General features: G+C 39.6%; 5 protein-coding genes across 10 annotated transcripts; all 5 read left to right on the top strand.

Annotated features, from left to right (window-relative positions):
• Positions 1 to 2,903: 2,903 nt before the first annotated feature.
• On the top strand, positions 2,904 to 4,750 carry LOC124314256 (neuroglobin-like). Its single transcript, XM_046779415.1, has 5 exons — positions 2,904 to 3,206; positions 3,384 to 3,587; positions 3,767 to 3,857; positions 3,932 to 4,066; positions 4,167 to 4,750. The coding sequence occupies exons 2-5, from the start codon at positions 3,391 to 3,393 to the stop codon at positions 4,332 to 4,334; spliced, it is 591 nt and encodes a 196-aa protein (XP_046635371.1). The 5' UTR covers positions 2,904 to 3,206; positions 3,384 to 3,390; the 3' UTR covers positions 4,335 to 4,750.
• A 2,690-nt stretch (positions 4,751 to 7,440) lies between these two features.
• LOC124313968 (period circadian protein-like) lies at positions 7,441 to 14,303 on the top strand. Of its 5 annotated transcripts, none has more exons than XM_046778877.1 (15): positions 7,441 to 7,832; positions 8,271 to 8,580; positions 9,195 to 9,555; positions 9,623 to 10,071; positions 10,141 to 10,274; positions 10,341 to 10,563; positions 10,631 to 10,948; positions 11,021 to 11,485; positions 11,553 to 11,939; positions 12,012 to 12,324; positions 12,397 to 12,602; positions 12,679 to 12,781; positions 12,852 to 13,182; positions 13,260 to 13,421; positions 13,498 to 14,303. In XM_046778877.1, exons 3-15 carry the CDS (start codon positions 9,239 to 9,241, stop codon positions 13,954 to 13,956), a joined length of 3,867 nt encoding a protein of 1,288 aa, XP_046634833.1. In that variant the 5' UTR covers positions 7,441 to 7,832; positions 8,271 to 8,580; positions 9,195 to 9,238; the 3' UTR covers positions 13,957 to 14,303. The 5 variants fall into 5 exon arrangements, with proteins under 5 accessions (XP_046634833.1, XP_046634834.1, XP_046634831.1 ...); XM_046778878.1 differs by having other exon boundaries at positions 8,445 to 8,580; XM_046778875.1 differs by having other exon boundaries at positions 7,441 to 8,580.
• A 132-nt stretch (positions 14,304 to 14,435) lies between these two features.
• On the top strand, positions 14,436 to 16,068 carry LOC124314187 (serine hydrolase-like protein). Its single transcript, XM_046779305.1, has 3 exons — positions 14,436 to 14,840; positions 14,954 to 15,135; positions 15,204 to 16,068. Exons 1-3 carry the CDS (start codon positions 14,657 to 14,659, stop codon positions 15,849 to 15,851), a joined length of 1,014 nt encoding a protein of 337 aa, XP_046635261.1. The 5' UTR covers positions 14,436 to 14,656; the 3' UTR covers positions 15,852 to 16,068.
• A 258-nt stretch (positions 16,069 to 16,326) lies between these two features.
• On the top strand, positions 16,327 to 17,939 carry LOC124314190 (serine hydrolase-like protein). 2 transcript variants are annotated; one of them, XM_046779316.1, is made up of 3 exons: positions 16,327 to 16,523; positions 16,678 to 16,850; positions 16,920 to 17,939. In XM_046779316.1, the coding sequence occupies exons 2-3, from the start codon at positions 16,697 to 16,699 to the stop codon at positions 17,768 to 17,770; spliced, it is 1,005 nt and encodes a 334-aa protein (XP_046635272.1). In that variant the 5' UTR covers positions 16,327 to 16,523; positions 16,678 to 16,696; the 3' UTR covers positions 17,771 to 17,939. The 2 variants fall into 2 exon arrangements, with proteins under 2 accessions (XP_046635272.1, XP_046635271.1); XM_046779315.1 differs by having other exon boundaries at positions 16,328 to 16,527.
• A 130-nt stretch (positions 17,940 to 18,069) lies between these two features.
• LOC124314164 (adenosine deaminase-like protein) lies at positions 18,070 to 20,440 on the top strand. Its single transcript, XM_046779265.1, has 8 exons — positions 18,070 to 18,531; positions 18,799 to 18,950; positions 19,014 to 19,199; positions 19,278 to 19,507; positions 19,597 to 19,746; positions 19,863 to 19,963; positions 20,055 to 20,138; positions 20,210 to 20,440. The coding sequence occupies exons 1-8, from the start codon at positions 18,475 to 18,477 to the stop codon at positions 20,348 to 20,350; spliced, it is 1,101 nt and encodes a 366-aa protein (XP_046635221.1). The 5' UTR covers positions 18,070 to 18,474; the 3' UTR covers positions 20,351 to 20,440.
• Positions 20,441 to 20,706: the final 266 nt, after the last annotated feature.

The following is a 20,706-nucleotide window of genomic DNA, read 5'->3' on the forward strand; positions in this document are numbered from 1 at the left end:
TTCAGCTGTGCGCCATATTTTTTTAATTTAAATTGCATTGAAATATTTTTATTATTTTAACAGCAATTTAAATTTATATAGAATTTTCTTTCCTCTCATTTTTCTGATAATAAGCGGAGAGAAGTGTCGCACACGAACCAAACGAAAATGTTGGAATCCTAGAGTGCTAATTTTCTTTCTCGCTCGCGTGATTAACAAAAGTCCCTGTGCATGTGCGGCCGTTTAGCGACAGAAGGAAAGAAAAAAGTAAGGATTCAATAATTTGTACTGCTTGCACTCTTGTGTATTATTCAAACAGACCTTTTTGAAATATGTATATTTACTTGAGGCTCTCTGCAGTTGTGTTATAATTATAAACAACCGAAATCATAAATCATGGCAACGAATTTCCTGTGGCAATGGAAAGGCTATTTGTTATGCAACTCGTCCTGTTTTAAAAAATGTAGTGGCTGTCGATTGACGGTAAAATTTAGAATTTTCATGCTTCGTTATGTTTCATGATCCACAACAGATGGCGCAAAATTATCCTGCGAGTTTTCTAAATCGATTGAGTTGACGAGGACATTTCTTATGCTGGATTGGATTACTTGTTTTCGTTGACATTATTATTACGTCATGTTTTTTATTGTCTTTTGTTTTGTTTTTTTAAGATATTCCCAGTTAACCCCAAACACGTTTCTCGAATTTTCCACTAAAGTCTAACTTTGTTTCCAAAGTCAGTTGATGCATTTAAAATTAGGTGAAATCAATCAAATTTGGTTTCACCGGCTTTTGAGTCCGACGGATATGCGTAGGCTACGAAAGATTCTTGAATCTCATTTTCGTTTTGCTTTTTATAGGGACGTTGACTGAATTTCTTGGAAGAGGACTGAGTTACGTGACCGTACCAAAAGTGGCGGTTCAATATCAGAATGGTATGTACATTGGCCTTTTTAAGTGTGACCTGTGTGACGCATCTGCTTCGCAGGCGACTCAACTGTTTCACTCACGTAGACCAACACCCGTTTTGTGTCAACACTATTCCCCACTTATTGACATAATGTTAATACAACATATAACATTCGGACAACGTGTGCAAGTGAGCCTCTGTTCTGATGCATTGAAAGTACACACACAAACGCTTCTATACCCTTATGTACAGGTGGATCTCAAAGGGATGCCCGTATGTTTGGACAGACTTAATCAAATAAGACCTTTGACTTGACACGTCGCTCAAATGACATGAGACATTCACAGACTGCTATTACGTAGTATACGTCCCATATAGTCTCCTCCGATTTCCTGGCAGGGCATCCAAGTCCTTGGATCTCCATTTGGTAATCGCTTTTTAGATATGCATGGACGTATAGGATAGATGCCATATGGGTTATTAACACGTACTAGACGGTCAACAGGGATCGGCTTTTCCATTGTGGGACCTCCTATATACCCCCGCGTCCATTGTTCACGGACATTAGATTAATTATGCAAGATCCAATTTCGTCGTCCAAGATGCTGGTAGCCCGTCTCTTGAAGGGCCGCACAATCCCGTTTTGTCATGGCGCACAAAACTCGACTACTATATCTACAGCACACACACACAAGTTGCGTCGTCAAGACTGTCATCGATTGAAAGGCAGACTCTGGTATAAGAAGATGCGGCGACGATAAGAAACGGTCGTCGCTATTGATTATTGGACTTTTGGCAGAGAGAGAGAGAGAGAGTTGGAAACTGCTCACGCGATTGCCGATCAAGCGGAATACGTACCCTTCTCAAAGCCCTGTGTGTAGTTTGGGACGTTTAATTATCCACAATAAAAGAAATAGTAAAAGGGGGAAATCAAATGAGGGGTTTCAAGCCATACTACAGCTGATGAAGGACAAATGGTTGTTGGAGAGATAAAGAAAAAGAGAACTATACACATGTCCCGTCGTCCCTAGTGGCAAATGTTAATCGCTAATTCAACCTTTTAGATTGCCAGGCTCAAAACTTTGCATTTCTTATCGTTCGAATAATGGCGGGAACCCCCTTTGCTGCTGTTTAGGGGGTTATTGATTATCAGTTTTCGAACGGTAGACGCTCATCGACGCACTAATACGGAAACGTCGAACGGAACACAAACTTTAATTAATAATGGTAGAAATGAAAAGAGAAGAAGGATGATAAATAGCTGCCGGCAGCGTCATCAAGAAGAACCCGAATAATACAACTGCGCAATAGTTCAAGTTTATTCTTAGAATTATGACATTAAATTTCGTTTTGGTCGTTGCTTCATATCTTTTGTGTATTTGCCGGAGAACTTCTTTTTCCTTTTTCTCTAGCCCGGAGGATTTAATCGGATTCACTTTCCTCTCTTTAAACACGTCGTATTTACATGTGGCCAACAAGAGAGGATGGAGTACATACGAGAAATCCCTTCTTATTCTTTCTCGATTATTATAATGCAATCACTTTCTAGTGATTTCACGCATGCAGAGAAATTCCTTTAGATGAAAACCTATACTATACATCATTTCGTTGTACAGGCATATCCGAGTACACCATTATAAACGACCTTGTCACATTTAAATGCATTAAATAAACGAGCAACCGCGTCCGACAACGACACCATCACTCTCTCGTTAATAATATAAATGCCCAACTCTTATTCTTTCAAAAGCGGAATGAGTTGAACGAGAAGAGTTGTTGCAGGAAGTATATAGCGGAATAAAGATTACTGTGCACGCCTATTTTTCCCGTCGTCTATGTTGTATAAACATGAAGAGAGAAAAAGGTTTTGAAGAGCGACACGACGAAACTATTAAAGAAAAGGATGTGAAATAAAAAGAATAGAGAAGAAGAAGAAAGCCCATCATATCTTGTATGTAGTAGAGTGAGAGCGAGCAAGCTATATAGACGGCGGCCGGGGAAAGATAAGAGAACTAGGGAAGGAATAATGGACGTGCGCTTCGGGACTAAAGATTGAGATCGGGAGTGCCTTGGCAGTACCCGAGTTCTCTTCGCGCGTGTCGGTGCGTTTCCTACCCGCTTCCATCGTCCGTTGCCACGCCACACACACACACACACACACACACACACACACATCGGCATTTGAATTCCTTTTCAGGTGTTTGCTACTGGATTTATCGATTCTCGCTCATTCGACGAAATCGACTGCATCGATCAAAACGACAGTTTGAAATTGAAGCGTTTGCCAATATTTTCTTATCGCGTTCAACGATATCAGGTAATACTTTATACCGTCTAATGTTTACACTTTCGTCGTCTTGCGTCTCTCACACCATTATTTCAGTTCTCACGGCGTTTATTTTTACAGCTGCTGCTGTGTATATAAACCAATGTTGAAGTAATGGAATTGATTGATGGAATTTAATTCTTCTTTTTTTGGGCGTTTGAACGCAAGAATCACGATGTCGCACACCTCGCCTAATGGCAGCCAACTGCCGGAGGATTTGCAAAGAGAGCAGCCAGAGACAATAGCGTCCAGTGATGATAATCCGATCGATCCAGTGACTGGTCTCAGCCAGCGGGAAAGGGATTACATACAACAAAGTTGGCATCACGTCCGTCAAGACCTCAAAGCTGCGGGGCTGGGCTTCTTTCAAGCGTATGGCACTCGATCTTCTTCTCATCTTTTCTTTTATTTTCTTCATCTTCTCCTTCGTATATTTCAATCATTTCTGGCCGTGCCAGCAGCGCGTCAATAACTGCCGGATATCCTCTTGAACGATCGCGCGGCAAAAATAGATTTTTTGAAATTGTTTTTCTTTTTTAAAAAATTCGCAGGTTTTTCAAGGCTCATCCGGACTATCAGCTAAAGTTTAAAAAGTTCGCCGACGTTCCAGCTGACCAACTGGCCGATAACAAATCGTTCCTGGTATCAAATTATGAAAAAAAAAAGTGTTTGTACATACTTAAATAGCTGGAAACTAAAATGCGAATATTGCGCAGGTGCATGCCATGAGTGTTATGAACGCCGTCACAATGGTCGTCGATTCTCTTGATGATATTCCAAAGCTGGTGAACGAATTGAAAAACCTTGGCAAGAAGCACGGGCGTCACAACATCAAGACCGAAAACTTTCGAGTACGTATATAGCCTTCCTATCGTTTAATCAAACAAACACCAGCACCACCATTCCTTTTTTGGTTGATTAATTCAAAACCCGTGTTGAATATCGCGACAGAATTTGACCGTGGTGCTAGTGGCCTTCCTCGAAAGCGCCCTGGGCCCCCAACTCTTTCCCGAGGATGTCAAGCAAAGCTGGATAAAAGCGCTGGATGTTGTTGTCAGCGTCGTTGCCACAGGTTTACCGCAACCCTCACCCGATGATGACGCAGGATCGGCCATGTGAAAGTAAACAATAACAACGGAAACTTGCTGTTTATTTTGTTTTTGTTTAAATTTAGCTTGTTTGGTCATATCGAAAAGGTGCATCCTATATAATTCTCTTCCCTCAAGTATTATTTGTAATGCCATCATCCCTCCTCCTGAATCTGATCGATTTCTGTCTTTTTCTCGATGGAGGCCAATTGTTCGTGAAAAGTATTGATTGATAATACTTGTGCATCATTTTCTATACAAACAGCATATTTAATAAGAAACTGTTTTTATTATACTCTCTCCCATATCTTTCATCTTCTCATACTGTTCAATTGTTTTGGTGTTGGCCGTTTGCAGCTTCAATCGTCTCGTTTGAACGTTCACCTCATTATCTTCATTTTTATTAGCTATACTTTAATCGAAAGTCGAATACATATTGGACGCGAAGCGTTTTTCTTTCAACATTTCATTATCTAATAAATTAACTGCGTTTGACGATTTGCTTCCTCAACACGTGCAAGGGTTATTCTAATTTAAAAATCACGCGTGATTTTTCGGGCTACTTTTGCGGTTTCAGTGTATGGTGAGGGGAGATTCTAAATTTGGAATGAACACAAAGACAAAGATTACACGAGCTATCATTAGACTGTTTATTTCTTTTAATTGTGGGAGCTTGAAACAAAACCAACGTTTACGTCAACTTGTTGCACTTTTATTCGGAATTATTATTTCGATTTCGGGCGAGTATAGTCTGCATTTTGAGCTAGTTGTTACGCTTGAAAGCGGAGCACAGCTAGCACCGCGAGATTCAACAGTGGATGAGGATCAATACTCGGGGAGATCGTCAAAGTTTTAGTTTGAATAATGGAATAAAGAAATGACGCATGTTTGTCGTGAAAGGCGGAGAAGAAATAACGCCGCGCACAAACAATAATTAATGTAATACCGTCTCAACCGGCTGCTGCCATGTAAAAAGCTATGGCTTAGGAAAGTTTGACTTTATACAATAACAACCTAAGAACTTTTACGCCCAATTTCGATTGTGAAAGGTATAACGAACTTTTTGCGAGGGTGCGCCCTTTTTGTTATTTTCCAATTTCTTGCGTCACACTATAATTTGGAACAGAGTCAACAATGACCTTTTTCTCACGAACGGCCTATAATCGTGTTTCAAAAAAAAAAAGGGAAATGCGTCGTTATTTCTTTGATCAAACGAGTTGGCTCTGTTAGAGTGAAAAAAAAAGAGGACGAAACCACTTGAGTTGATGCCATTTTCTTTGTTTCGTGAAACGAGATGATGGAATTTCCGGCATTTTAGCTGATTATACCGAGGCACAACAAAGGGGGGTGTGACGATGACGACCGTATAGCGTGTGCTTTATAGTTCCTATCTAATCAAACAAACGGCACTTGATGAAAAAAGATCAAGGCCTCAACTCAAAGAGTGAAACCGGACATGAGAAATCGTGTTTCGTTTTCCCATCACAAAATGCCAAGTGACGTATAGGAAAACTAATTTCTTTTTAATATTCGAAATGACGGAAATGGGATTTCCGCATTGAAAGCGCCTGCAGTTCTTGAACGAAGTCTCAAAGAGGAAAGCAATTAAGAGGGATAAAGCACTATTGATCACGCTTGAACGACAAATAAATCCTAGAGATTTCGTGATGTACAAACACACTGGATTCACGCAACATTTCCATCCATCACTAATCGCCGTGAAACTCTCAGAGAAGCGGAAAAAAAAGTTAGAAAATTTGCATTTTCACTAAATAAATCAGTCCCGAATAATTTGAAATAATTCATCACGATTCGAAGGACAAGATTAATGGCACGGGTTTCCATCATTAAATTTTTAATTAATGGTATATAGCTTACCGGCTCCTGTCACCCAATTTCCGAAAAAGGAATCTATTCTGCCTCTAACCTCTAACTATGCACAGCTAAGTTTTGTAGGAAGGCTGTATAACTCTATCGAACCGATCTTGTTCGGGTTTCACGTTGAGAAACACATTGCAAGACAACGTGACCGAACGTGACAAAGGACCTTCGCCAAGTTTTGCAGTGTTAACCAGACAGCACGTGTTTTAAGAGTTGCATGCATTTTGATTGCAACACAAAACCACAAAACTCTCTAGCTGGATAGTTCTTGCTGTAATTACCTGCTGCTCTTATTCAGCGTGATAAAACGCGTGCGTGATAAAACTGAGATTATACATTTAAAGATAATTCTAAAGAGATTATATAATTAATTATTCACAGACATACAGCAGTTCAGCTTAACGTCATTTGAATTTCATTACCCTTGACTTGGAAGCGCTTTCATTCCATTTGTTGGATTCCTAAACCGACTCCAAAGAAGGTTTGACGGTTTTACCACCTCGTCGTCTAGCCGAGTAAGGACACATTTTAAAAAGATGGCCTCGATGATACGAGAGTTTCTCTAACAAAACAAAATGGCCACACAATTTTACTTTTTATTTTATTTAACATAATATACTTGTGAATTTCATTTAGCTAGTTGAACGTAAGAAAATTTATTTAAGGAAGTTCGTGTAATATGTAATGGTTCAGCAGTCTCATACGTTTAGTCCGGAGACACGAGGAAAAAGAGAAAACATTTTTATTATAACAAAAATCTTGTTAGTCAGAGTTGCCTCACGTGGCGACTTGGCTAGTTACCCACAAAGTCGTCTGATGTCTGCCTGTCAAATTCAAAATTGAATTCCGTACAGGCAGCGAAGCCTTTTCTAGCTTGCATTTAAAATCCTTAGTTTTAAACCGATTAAAAAAATTACGATCAAATTATTATCGATTGATCTCAATATCAAACAGATGTATTCATCTTTTAAAGAAAAGATGAAAGTGTTTATTGGTTTACGAAGGCAACCGACAATTTCGCAATAAAGCCTGCAGGGTAAAAAACTAAAATTAAAATGCCAAAAAAATAAATAATACTGGTACGTGGGGAAAGACTCCAGAGCCAAAAACACACACCCGTACCGTGTGTTAGCTGTTACAGCACACGTCGCCCGCCCATCCTTCTAGAAGTTCACGTGTTTGTTAACGTGAGCCGCGGAGCCCTCTAGTGCCAACAGGCGAGAGAAAGCCAAAGTACCGGCTTCAACAACACACAACACAGCAGCCGCCCTGTGTGTATATACTGCTAGTGCGCGTGTGTGTTACAAAAATCCCGAACGGAAGAAAAGGGGCAGAGCTTCGACGTGAAAAAAGGGAGAGAGGGCCACGTGAGATGGTCCCTTGCAACGTGATCTCGGCTACGACGTTATTCGCCCATGGCCCAAACGCCAGCTCTCGTTCCATTTCAGTCGTACTTCGTGTGTTGACCTGTGTGTGTGTTGGTCGTTGATTTAATTCATGAGAAACAAAAGAGACTTTTTGGGCGATCAGCTAGACTAAAAACCACGTCCTTCAAACTTTGCTGTTATTCCACACTTCATTGATGAAATTTCAGTTGTTGTGAATTTCAGGTTGAAATCCATGTGAAAGTTATTTTTCAACTTTATCGGTGAGTTTTTGTGACTTTCAGTTAACTCTTCACTGTGTACATGTATTGATTTGTTGTTTGTGGTCTCTGTTCTTTTGACGTTTGTCAACAGTCGCCATCTCGAACTAGATATAGTCCACCATTTAAGAAACCACCCACCATCCAGATTCCCTTTAACATTTTATCCCAAACTAACAAAACAGTTTTGCATCATTGATACAAGAAATTGACAACGAAATCAAACTGTCAATGAATTGTCCACATTTTTGTTATCATAGTTAAAACACACTTGTTATTGTTATGAAGAAATTAGGGTTTTAAAAACATTGTTTTAAGTATTGAAATGTTCTGAACTGTTCTGATCTGACAGCAAAAAACTGTGAGCCATTTTTATGTTGCAGTCATTAAACCCCAACCAGTAACACAAGTTTTGAGTTTTGTTTCTTGTTACCATTCAAGGCAAGCTAAAATCTTACGTGGTTTATAATGGCGTCATCATTTCAGCAGCGTCACGTAAACCCACGCTGCTCACTACCTTCATTTGTATTCCATCCGTTAAATTATAAAATGACGTATCCCCGTTACTTCCATTTTTCATCTTCTCCCCAGCTTTGTCTTTTACTTTTTGTCAAGTTTTTCCCAGGTCTAAAATTATTTAAATATTTGGAGACTGCCTGTCAAGAAATCGAAAAATAATCTGTAGTTCGTGCAAACAAAAGCGCACCATCAGTTTGTGCTTTTAGTTAGCCTTGATCTGGGAGTATAGCAGGTAAGAAAATGGTGACCATGGTTACCGTTTTTTTTTTAACCTTTCACAGGTGACTCTATCGGTACAAATTTTGGTTTGCCTTTTTATATTTTACTATTTTTCACATTTTGAAATTCGATATCGATAGTAGATAGAATAATAGAGGAATGCATTGGGTGATATTATTTATTCAGTTTCTCCAGTTTCTGTTCAGGTGTATTCTCTAATGTGACAGCAAACAAACTGTTTTATAGAAAACATATAAAGGCAAACGAACATTCTCTTTTATAGACTAAAAATAAGACAATTGTAATATGATGCCCATGCCATATTTCCTCGATTTTTAATCGGAATACTGTGATGTCGATTACATGGTTCGATTCCTTTCTTGAAACTTGAAAGGTCTCCAATAAAAATAACGTCCCAGATCTCCGCCCACTCAACATGTTCTATCTTTAGTTTTTGTTTTCCCCGAGAACCTACGTAATTACCGGACGTGCGTAATTACTTGTGAATGACTCGGTGACATTTTGAGAAATTAATCAAACAATTGTACCTTTGTTCCTTCAAACAAACAAAAATGAGCCAAAACTTTTATTTTACCCCTCTGTTTTCTTTCCTGTGTGTCTTTACAGAGTCTTTCTACTGAAAGAGCACCGACAGCTGTCGCCTGTCAAACATGTCAGAGAATGATGGCAGCAGCAAATCATCTTCAGGACCGTCGAGCGGTTCTTCGCGAATGGATTCAGCCGGCTCAGGAGCGGGCTCATCAGCTGGCAATTCGCACTCGATTGGAGCCCCTTCTTCCCACGCCGAATCCGATTCTTTCCAACATTCGCACATGTCGTCGTTAAAAGGGACTTCAAATTGCAACATATCGGCTACTTCCGATTCGGCCTACGGAGGCTCCATATCAAACAGCCAGTCGCAGAGAAGTGGTAGTGGAAGTGGCAGCCGTAGCAGCAAGTCCCAGATCAGCTCCAATTCGTCCAACAAGTAACTAGTTACAAACATTTCTAAGGTATACATCAAATAATCACAATCTTTTTTTGTTATTTTGTAGTGCCGGAGCCCAGCAACCACCAAAGTTACGTAAGGAGAAGGATCCCAAGAAACGCAAATCAAAACAGGCGTCCATACCTCCAGTGCAATCTCCTGGGCTTACGGTCGACCGACCAGCTTCAGCTGGATCGAATAAAGCCGCCGCCTCGGCAGCCGCTGTTATCTCAGCCACGTCTTTGGCTATGGCCAATGTTTTTACGGTCGAGGGAGGTGACTTGGTAACGACGAGTGGACCTAGTCCATCCGATTCTACAGGATTCTCAAGTGGCACTGGGGCGTCTATTGGCGTCAGTACCGGAATTGCAACAGCGACTAATCGTAATACACGAATAAAGATAGCCAGATCGACTATTGGAATTCGTGGCTTTACTGAATCAAGAGCCGTTCAAGCCGCAGCTTTGTCCAGGGCGTTGGATTGTCTCAAAAGCACTGGATTGGGTCCAAGTAAAGGTGAGTTCTTTGTTCTTTTTGGAAATATTAAAAAATGCAAATTGTGCTAATTTCTTTATTTGAAAACAGAATCAATCAGTTCATCAAAGTGTGGAAAAGAAGATGCCACTACATCGTCGTGGAGATCCATTATTGATCCACTGGAATCGAGTTTGAAAAAAACTTTTTCTCATTTGGAGGAAGTGCCAACTGTCAAATCAAAGGTAAGAATAAAATATTTAAGTTGGCATTGATAACAAATTCATATTTCATTTCTTTTCTTTTTTTAGGAAGCTTTTATCGCGGCTATTAGTTTACAAGATGGGATCGTAGTGTACGTCACACCTTCCCTAACCGAAAAACTTGGTTATCCCGTTGAGATGTGGTGCGGTCGTTCCCTGCTGGATTTTATCCATCCTAAAGATCGACTCGCTTTCACTAACCAAATCACTTCAAAATTGTTGGCTAGTTTGGACAAGGACGATTCTTCATCGGGTTATTCGTTTAGTTCAGGTAATAAAAGAGATAACAGTTCATTAAGTAACATGATATATAATCTTGGGAATTTTCTATTCAACAGACGAGGGATTATTCCCACGCGGTAGCATGATTGGCAGCTCATCCTCACCACCAAACATGCTCTGCTGTCGACTTCGAATGTACCGCGGTTTACGCACATCTGGCTTCGGTATCGTGGACAAAAAGACTTCTTACTTGCCTTTTAAGATCATTTTGAACTTGGAGAAGATCACACTACCTCGTGAATCTCCTGAAAGCCAAAACGATAAGGAAACGGTTGCAGACGGCTCGGCTCCAAAGAATCCCGAAGAAGACGATTCCGATTCGGCCGAGTACTACTTGTTGGCTTACGCAGTCCCAATTTCAACAGCTTACAAAAGTATGTTTTTAATGATGCCTCGAAAATCTTGAAAAGTTTTTAACGATCTATTGATTTTTCTTTATCGCCAAGATCCCGATGAAAAGAACTCGACGGGAGAATTCGGCTTGCGTCATTCCGCCAACTGTTTATTCAGCGAAGTGGACATGAGCTCCGTGCCCTATTTGGGACATCTTCCGCAAGATCTTTTAGGCACTTCAGCGCTGGATTTTTACCACCCAAACGATCTACCAGAGTTGAAAAAGATTTACGATTCCGTGATTGGTCGCCAAGGGAAATCACTCCGCTCTAAACCATACAACTTTCGAGCATTTAATGGGTGTTATGTCCTCCTACAAACGGATTGGACTTGTTTCGTTAATCCATGGACCAAAAAGCTCGAGTTTGTAGCCGGACACCATCGAGTACTTAAAGGACCGTCTAATCCTGACGTGTTTGCTAACCCTCCGGAAGGAACAGTTCCTTTCGTCGATTTGGATCCCACAGCAGCCGAAAACACTAAAAAGCTACACGCTGAAATATGCACCATTCTAACTGGTAATTTGATTTATGAAATACAGAAAAAATAGTAATTGATCTTTTTTGTGATGCTTTTTTGAATCAGGCTCAGCCAAACCTCCCCATCAGGCACGTACTTCACACAACAGGGTGGATACGGCGTTACTGGAGACGGCAACCCGCCGCCGGAAGAACTTAGCAACGCTGATGGGTTCCTTAATAGACGAAGTGGCCAAAGCAAGGGGGAGTAATTCCTGCGGCAATTCGTGTTCAAGCAGTACTTACGCACGTTGCAAACCGCAGTTACACAGCCCAGCTGAAGAGGGCTCATTACTAGGCGACGCTTCGGTAGTGATGGGTGATATATCAACTCATGGAGGTTCAGCATTTGATTCCAACAGCGCAGATACTCCACTCTCTTATTCTCTGCTAAACTACAATCAAAATTTAGAGCGGTACTTTCAAAGCCAGCCTAAAATGATGCCTTCAGATGGTATGCAGAAGCTTTTTGATAATCCCGTGATTGAGACCTTGTTGTTAAATTTTTCTTTCTTCTTGGTTTTAGGATCAGGGGAAAGCATTGGTTCGGGGTCAGGTGATTCCAAGCCAGGTAAAAATCAAACTCCAAATATGAGCTCAGAGGAGGAAGGTGGTTGTCTTGGTACCGACGACACTTTCTCTGGAACGTTGCCTAGCACTGACAGCCAAAAGCTGAGCAGTTCGAATAGCAACAGCATTAGTAACAGCCGCAGCACTGACAGTCAAAATGGCATGCCATATGAAGCTGGATTTAAGGGATTGCCATTAACTAAAGAAGCAATGGCCAGGCACAATGAAGAAATGGAAAAAGAGTTTATGCAACAGCACAGGTATAAAACGTAATGACATAAAAGAAAATAATTGCCAATTTCTAAGCTTTTATTAACATTCTTGATGCATCGGTTGTTCAGAGATCTACGAAATCGAAGCACACCAGGCCACAAATGTGGGCCAACTCACTGTCGGAAAGATCTGCAAGGTGTCAAACGCGGCCAGGCCGCTTCTTGGGAAGAAGGAGGTGCTGGTGGGCGGCATAAGCATCCGCACATGGATGCATTTTGCGCGACGCCTCATTGCTACCAGAGTCCGTTGACAGGAGCTGCCACCGGCCCATTCAGTCAGTTTTTCATTTTGTTCCGTTTCCAGTTCCATTGATGCTTATTTCCTCTTTTTTCTTCTGTTAATTCTTTCAGATGACTGGGCTTCACTAACGAGCCCTTCATTGATTCCTTCGAATCTACTTCCTCCGTTTTCCGTGAGTGCGACGATGCCCAATCAGCAGTCACCTCTCTTCAGGTTGGTCCTACAAGCCCCTCCCAGTATGTGTTGCACAAGTATTGATTGCCAGGTTTTTGATTTTTTGTAGCATTCCTATGACAAATCGAGGGGAAGTTACCAATTCGTTGCCAGCATTTTACCTGGCTACTTCCGCTGGAGCAACAAGTTCTGGCATCCGGTCGAATAATGGCATGTCCATGGGACCGTCACCGTACATGGTTCAAAATGAACATCATCATCAATCTCTCGGTCCTGCTTTCTCTCTCCAGCCGTACGCCGCATATCCCCATGGCGTCATATATCAACCCGTTATGGTCCCTCCCATGTTGTTTCAACCTGGTTTGGGCATGATGATGTCCCCGTCACCCTCCATGACGCAGCCTCAATCTTCTCGGCACAGACCCTTCCTTCATCAAAACGTAATTTCAATCAACAATGTAACCATAGCAACTTGCCTTGGAAGAAACTAATTAACTTTTTTGTCACCCGTTAACAGTATCAAAGCGAGAATCGTCATCGCCAACCCCAACCTTACCGTTTGTCAAGCGGACATGTGGATAATCCTGTTGCTGGCCCAAGCTATCGGGACGATGGAGCTGCCAACGCCAATTCAATTGAGCAGCAGAACTCTTCATACAGACAACAGTTTAGAGAAGCGGTGAGACACACTTGTATAAAGATAGCAAAAAGACTGTTGACTGACTTTTCATTATTCTTTATCGATCGATCGATAGTATGCAAGTCGACAACAAGAAACGGAACAGTATGGTTCGAATCAAGCCCAAAATCAAGCTCAGGGTCCGTCAAACCAACAACGACCAACTTGCAAGAGGATTCCTCCTTGGATGGAAGCCGTTTCAGTTTCAAACGAACTCGTCTATCAGTACCAGATTCCTGGACGTAACTCGACGGACGTCCTAGAGGCGGATCGTGAGAGGTTACGGTTACTCCAGCAGCCCGTCATGCTCAACCACCAGCTTATGCAACTCTACACAGAAATGGAAGCAGAACAGCGAAACGGCATCGACTTGGCACTCGACGATAGTGAAAACAGTATCTCGTCGAGAGATACGGATGAGACGAATCACAGGAGAAGAGAGTTGCGTCGACGAAGTAACGATTTTAGACGAACGATGCTTTATGAAGAAAATGCACCTTTCCCTCAACCCGAATCATCATCCACAGATGGATGACAAAATCCGATGGACAATTGTGAATGTTACTTGTTTTTATTTGCTAATTTCTCGCGAAATTATTTTGATTAATTAGAAAGCGTCGCAGATCGAAAGTTCCTTATATATAATTCGATTTAATATTTTTTCAACAAAAAAGCCGAAATTATTTTATTGGCATTGGCTGTAACGCATCAAATCGTATTAATCATGTTAAAAAAAAATAAACAGAACTTTTCGATTTGTTCTTTCTAGTCTCTGTATAATGTACTGTGGTAATGGATTCAATACAGAGAATTCACGCGTGTGTTACATAACAGCTTAAATATGGTGAAAATGTTTATTGAATAATAAAATGGTTAAATTTTGCTTCGACGTTTATTTGTTTTGTAAACTAAAGTTCGTCATTTTTCAATTGTCAATGTTGATCAGCTGATTCTCCAAGCGAATGTTTAATCAATTTCTGCTCCAGCTACAAAAATAACCTAAAAGAAACTTTAGACTGCCCGAGGCAGATAACCGGAAAGTACCGAAACCAAGTCCCTAGCTAAAGTAAAGTCAGTTAAGCTTTCATAGACTGCCAAGAAGGGGGTGTTGATTTGTCGTTCCTGGTTATAATTTCCTATTAATGTTCGTGTCAGAAAAAAAGGAAATTCGTTTAATATCTTGTGGTCTAGAAAAGGCAGTTTAAAGAATTCGAGTTAACTGAAGGAATAAAAAAATGACTGATGACTCAGCAGAACTAGAAAGACAGAAATTGTTGTACCGATTGCAGCATATCATTCCGCGCAGCTTATCCACGTCGAGTTTTTATAATAACAAACTTCAAATTCCTTCGTCTAATAAGACGTCTGCTGGTGGCCCTCAAGATGTTGAATTTCAAATGACTTGGGGGAAAGTGGCAGGTAGCAAAAGGTTTAAAGTTTGTATTGTATGCCTAGCTAGAACCTTGTATCAAGTTTTCAAAGTAAATCTGTCAGATACCAATATTACAAACTAATTGTATTTTTCAATACAGCCAGAATATGGGGCCCACCTGATGGACGTCCAGTGTTCGCTATCCACGGATGGTTGGATAACGCTGGTACGTTTGATACCTTGATACCTTTATTGCCCAAAGACTTGCGTATAGTTGCTGTCGAAATGCCCGGTCACGGTCTAAGTGATCCCTTCCCTCCCGATGCCGCCTACAATTTCATGGTACAAAATCAAATTTAAAAAGTAATAATTTTTCATATGATTTTCAAAATATTGAAATATTCTTACAGGACTGTCTAGTCGCTATCGAGCGGTTTGCCAAGTACTTTAAATGGGAAAAATTTTCGTTTATTTGCCATAGTCTAGGCGCTACTATGTCTATGATGTATGCCGGAATTTACCCTGATAAAGTTGACAAACTCATCCAACTCGACATCGTACGAGTGGAAACTACCAAACCGGAATCGATTGATTACAGATTACGAAAAACGGTCGGGAAATTGCTCAAGTACGAGGCTGAAATCATTGCAGGGCCGGAGAAACCTTTCAGTTACGAAGAAGCCATCGAGAAATGTATCGGCGGAACATTTGGATCGCTCGATAAAAAAGCCTGTGATATTCTATTCAAACGTGGATTGAAAAAAGTTGAAGGAGGATACGTTTTCCGTCGCGATCGACGTCTGCTAGCCGCCCCACTATCATTTGCTCCGAAAGAGGATCAACTCATTCTTGCACGCAAAGTCACGGCCGATGTCCTAATTATCAAATGTAGTGATGGACCTGATTTTGAAACTGCGGAAAATTCATTGGAACACGTTGAAGCACTCAAGACCAATGCGAAACGTGTTCAATATGTCATAGTCGAAGGCAAACATCACACTCATCTGACAAATCCTGAGCTTGTCGCTCCAATCATCACCGAGTTTTTCAACACTTAAAGAGTGAATTCAACAACGGTCAGTTTTCCCTGTTACGACCAATTTTACTTATCTTTCTTTAATAATGCACATATTTCACGTTAACATAAATTGTTTGTGTACTAACTTGTAGTACGTTTTCTGAACAGTAATGTGTTAATATGTCTGAACGTTTCAGAAACTATAATGGGTTTTGTATGTACTATTGGATGACACAAAATAAAAAAATAAAATACTTATTGAGCATGGCGTTTATTATTTTGTGAAAATGATTTATTAATATTTCATAATAGCATAGTCATATCATATTATTAGAACAGTTACTGCAGCAGCTTACAACGAGATAAATTTACATGACTGTATCTTTATTTATATCTTCTATCGGACCAGACAGTGAGTAGTAAGTGACACTGACATGCTGACACTGACAGACGCAGTAAGGTAACAAATGTCTAGATATTCAAATGGCAACGCACGGCCCTCGGCCGATTGCACTAGCAGACGCTTTTTGTGATTATACTTTGAGCTTTGAGCTTTGAGTTTGCCTGTGTTTGTTTTTGTTTTTGAGATTATGATAACCAGCATATGAAGTTTTCATATTCATTGTTTGAATAAAGATTGCCCCGCTGGTTTTCTCGCCCTGTTTTCTCGTCTTTCTTAAAAGGCAATTAAAGGATAGGATTTATAAGTTCAGTAGGTAAGTTTTAAATTGTTAAAAATGAGACCATTTCTTTACCTGACTGAGATCACCTTAAATTGTTGTAAAAATGAGACCATTTCTTTACCTTAACTGAGATTAACAGAAACATCAACATAAAATAATATCTCATTATCAATTTTTACACAGAGTTAAAAATTGAACACCCATGGCCGATGATGCAGAAAAAATGCTGTTCCGAATGCAGCATATCATTCCACAGCAACTTTCTTCAGTTCTGAATGTACATGACAAGGAAACAGTATCATCAAATGTTAATCCAATGGAAATTGAATTCCAAATGACATGGGGGAAAGTAGCTGGTACGTAAAAACACATTTGTTGTAATAGTATACAGATACAAGCATTGAATTGTTGTATTTGTGAAATAGCTAAAGTATGGGGACCACCTGATGGACGGCCAGTATTTGCCTTACATGGATGGTTGGATAACGCTGCTACCTTTGATGCCTTGATACCTCTTCTGCCTCAAAATTTAAGAATAGTTGCTGTAGACACAGCTGGACATGGACTCAGTGATCATTATCCTCCTGATATTGCCTACAACTTTTTTGATTGCCTTGTTGCAATTGAGAGATTAGCTGGTCTGCTCAAATGGAAAAAGTTCTCATTCATTGGCCACTCAATGGGCGCGGCCATGGGGATGCTGTACGCGGGAGTTTTCCCTGAAAAAGTAGATACTCTTGTCTGTCTTGATTTAGCTAGAGCGGAAGTCACCAGACCAAAAATGGTTGGCTACAGGTTAAGAAAAACCACAGAAAAACTGCTGAAATACGAAGCCGCTATCGTCGCAGGTCCAGAGAAACCATTCAGCTATGATGCAGCAATCGAAAGAAGTATAACTGGCTCGTTTGGATCACTGGACACAAATGCGTGTCATCTTCTTTTTAAGCGTGGCCTTAAAAAAGTTGACGGTGGTCACGTTTTTCGAAGAGATAGAAGATTGATGGCTGCGCCTTTAACCTTAACCCCTAAAGAAGATCAACTCGAAATGGCCAAAGAAGTTACTGCTAATGTTTTAGTTATCAAGTTTGCTCAGGGACCAGATTTTGAGAGCCCTGAGAATTTCATGGAGCACGTCAAGACGCTTAAAACCAAAGCCAAGAATGTTCGGTATGTAGAAGTGGAAGGTGCGCATCATGTTCATCTTACTCATCCAGATCGTATTGCTACCATTATTTCCGAATTCTTCAATGCTCCAAGTAGTGGCGGCATTCCTTGACCAGTTCGGTGCAACTAGATTTAGCACCCCCGCCCTCCCAAACGGTAAAAATAACTGTAGTAATATCGCAAACTTACGTGAATCAATAGGGAAATTGTAATCTCAATTTCCCTTGAGGACCAAATACTGCTAAACTTCTTCCCGAGTGAAATAAAAAGCATAAAAATTGCTTTCACCAATTCTCATTTCTTATTATACTAGGCCTATTTGTGCTTTTCGATGGTGGTATAGATTTAAAAAATCAAATGTATTTAGAAATTTAAACGAGCAATTCATTATGCCAATAAATATATTTGTTTATTTAAAGATAATTTTTAAGATTTGCTTATGCAGGTTTTTAAGATGCGCATAACAGCAAGGATAGATCCTTTTTTCGATCCTTATTGAGCCTTTACTTTACAGCTAGTTGTCAACATTCTGCAATAGATGGCAAGATGATAATATTGTATTTTTGGTTTAGACAACAGACTATATACTTGTTTAAACCGTAAAAATCTGTCACTGTCATTTTGAAAGAGATCGTTACTCGTTATCGGCCGCCTGAGGCTTTTGTCTCATCATTTGAGTGAAATTAATTTACACCTTCCCCTTTTTCTAAACAGATTTGATTACAAACTTGCTGCTTGCTGTAAGGTTTTGTGGAAGGATTCAGGAACAGAGAAGCTGGACAAAAGCTTTAAGGGAAAATACGTTCAACGTTTAAGATGCCTGACACAAAAATGTACGATTCGTCTGAAATTATGAATTCCATGCCGAAAGCCGTAAGTCATACACATACTAACCAAACAATATATTTAAATGTATTTAAAAAATGATCTAGAACAAATGTGCACGCGTAGTATACAACGTAGCTTTAACATGACTGTACTAATAGTAATTTCTCATAATCGTTCGTGGTGGTACCTTTTAGAAAATTGGTACCGTATTTTCCGTTTTCCGATGTTGATATAAGAAAGGAGTACAATGAATTTCAATTTTGTTTTTTAAAAGGAGAGTTTAACAAAATATTTTGAATCATCATCTTGTAGGAATTACATGCTCATTTGAATGGTTCGCTGAGCCTATTAACCATACGAAAGTTAATAGATCTAAAATCGTCTCATAATTGTGAAGACGTGCACAACCTTGAATCAATCATTACAAAATTATGTGACGAAAAACATGATAAAACTCTCGATGAGTAATAATAATAATCTCCGTTGAAATACCGTCCCAAATTGAAATAGTAGTTTTTTTTCTATAGGTGCTTCGAGGTCTTTAAAATAATCCACCAGTTAACTGACAGTGAAAAAAGCATTTACATAGCAACAGTCGATGTGATAAAAGAATTTGCCGAAGAAAATGTGCGCTACTTGGAGCTCAGAACCACTCCACGTGCCATTGATGGATCTCTTGACACATATATAGATGCCGTAATTAGAGCCATTGAGTAAGTGTATAATATAAATGGGGCGTGACTTTTTAAATGACTTTCTCTTTATTCATAATTTTTACTAATTTATTCTAGTGATTGTCGTAAAGAAGAAGTTCCCATCCTTGTTAAATTATTGCTATCAATCGATCGAAGTCGAGGAGTTGAAATAGCCAAAAAAATTGTGGATTTAACTATTTCTCTCGGACACGCTCGTAAAGACGTTGTTATCGGACTGGATGTTTCTGGAAATATGGCCCAGTCAAATGTTACTGATTATTTCCCGTTGCTTCATAAAATTAAGGAGGCCGGACTAAAGCTTACTGGTAAAACAAATATTACCAAATAAGTTGCCTTATGAAATAACGTTTTAAAAATAACATAAATTTGATATCTTCCTAATATTTACTTAAAGTACATACTGCCGAAATTAGGAATGACGCTGAAACCGAAGCAATTTTGCGTTTAAAACCTGATCGAATAGGTCACGGAACTTTTATTTCTCCATCGCTGATTGGAAGCCCACATTTACTAGGACTTTTGAAGGAGAACAATATACCAGTGGGTACGCAATCTTTGATTTCTTTTTATGGTTATTGGCTAGAAGCAAGGCATTTGAAGAGAAGACTAAAATTAAAATATCTTCGTTTCAATAATGTTTTGCGTTTAATCGGTTTTCAGAGCTCTGCTTGACTTCCAATAAAGTGTGCAAAACTGTGCCTAGCTACCAAGATCATCATCTAAAGATTTTTCTTGACCACGGCATTCCATTCTCCATTTGTGTAAGTTATTACTTGAATTTGAAAACAATTAGGAATATAGCGCATTCGATTATTTATTTTATGTTATGCTGAATACGGATGTGTGTTAAAGACTGACGACAAGGGCGTGTTCTCAACCAGTCTGAGCCAAGAATATCTCATCGCTTTTCGGACTTTCAACTTCACCCTTTCTAATGTAATATATAGATATTGTATTTTTTTAAATTCGTTTGCAACTAAGTATCATCTAAAAAAATTGTTTTACAGATGTGGAGCTTTTCTCGGAAATCGCTGGATTACACGTTTGCTACCGAAAACGAAAAAGAACACTTGAAGAAAATATGGAAGGAATGGGAGCATGAAAATGTAGATTTGAATTTGGTGAATAGCCAGGAGACAAATGAGTGAAAAGGTGTATGAATCATGTGCAATATAACCAAACTTACTACTAGGTTTCAAAATTAACTTGGACATAAATGCTACTTTCAGAATTCGAAACACATTTGAATTTTTATGTCATAACACAAAAACAAGTTTTTTACTTTTAAGAAATCTAATGAAATTGAACGAAGAAAATTATTTCATCCAAGCAAAAAGTAAAACCAAAGAGCGTACTTAGAATAGAAAGCAAATAAAAAAAACGAGGGAACTAGTTCATTTAAGTAAAAAACTGGAGGCAGTTCGGGATTTGATGTAACGCGGTCATGTTTCCAGTTTAATTTAGAGCAAGTGAGCAAGCAAGCAGGAAAAAAATCTGCTTGCTC

The sequence above is a fragment of the Daphnia pulicaria genome, chromosome 10 (assembly GCF_021234035.1).
Source record: "Daphnia pulicaria isolate SC F1-1A chromosome 10, SC_F0-13Bv2, whole genome shotgun sequence".
NCBI classification, from domain to species: Eukaryota; Metazoa; Arthropoda; class Branchiopoda; order Diplostraca; family Daphniidae; genus Daphnia; species Daphnia pulicaria.

Coding starts and splice junctions, on each gene's coding strand:
- LOC124314164 (XM_046779265.1), top strand. CDS start 18,475: ATGCCTGACACAAAAATGTACGATTCGTCTGAAATTATGAATTCCATG. Junction 19,200..19,277: donor GCCGTAATTAGAGCCATTGA/GTAAGTGTATAA, acceptor AATTTATTCTAG/TGATTGTCGTAAAGAAGAAG. Junction 20,139..20,209: donor TCAACTTCACCCTTTCTAAT/GTAATATATAGA, acceptor ATTGTTTTACAG/ATGTGGAGCTTTTCTCGGAA.
- LOC124314190 (XM_046779316.1), top strand. CDS start 16,697: ATGGCCGATGATGCAGAAAAAATGCTGTTCCGAATGCAGCATATCATT. Junction 16,851..16,919: donor GACATGGGGGAAAGTAGCTG/GTACGTAAAAAC, acceptor TTTGTGAAATAG/CTAAAGTATGGGGACCACCT.
- LOC124314187 (XM_046779305.1), top strand. CDS start 14,657: ATGACTGATGACTCAGCAGAACTAGAAAGACAGAAATTGTTGTACCGA. Junction 14,841..14,953: donor GACTTGGGGGAAAGTGGCAG/GTAGCAAAAGGT, acceptor TTTTCAATACAG/CCAGAATATGGGGCCCACCT. Junction 15,136..15,203: donor ATGCCGCCTACAATTTCATG/GTACAAAATCAA, acceptor ATATTCTTACAG/GACTGTCTAGTCGCTATCGA.
- LOC124314256 (XM_046779415.1), top strand. CDS start 3,391: ATGTCGCACACCTCGCCTAATGGCAGCCAACTGCCGGAGGATTTGCAA. Junction 3,858..3,931: donor CCGATAACAAATCGTTCCTG/GTATCAAATTAT, acceptor AATATTGCGCAG/GTGCATGCCATGAGTGTTAT. Junction 4,067..4,166: donor TCAAGACCGAAAACTTTCGA/GTACGTATATAG, acceptor ATATCGCGACAG/AATTTGACCGTGGTGCTAGT.
- LOC124313968 (XM_046778875.1), top strand. CDS start 9,239: ATGTCAGAGAATGATGGCAGCAGCAAATCATCTTCAGGACCGTCGAGC. Junction 11,486..11,552: donor AATATGCACCATTCTAACTG/GTAATTTGATTT, acceptor TTTTTGAATCAG/GCTCAGCCAAACCTCCCCAT. Junction 13,422..13,497: donor GACAACAGTTTAGAGAAGCG/GTGAGACACACT, acceptor ATCGATCGATAG/TATGCAAGTCGACAACAAGA.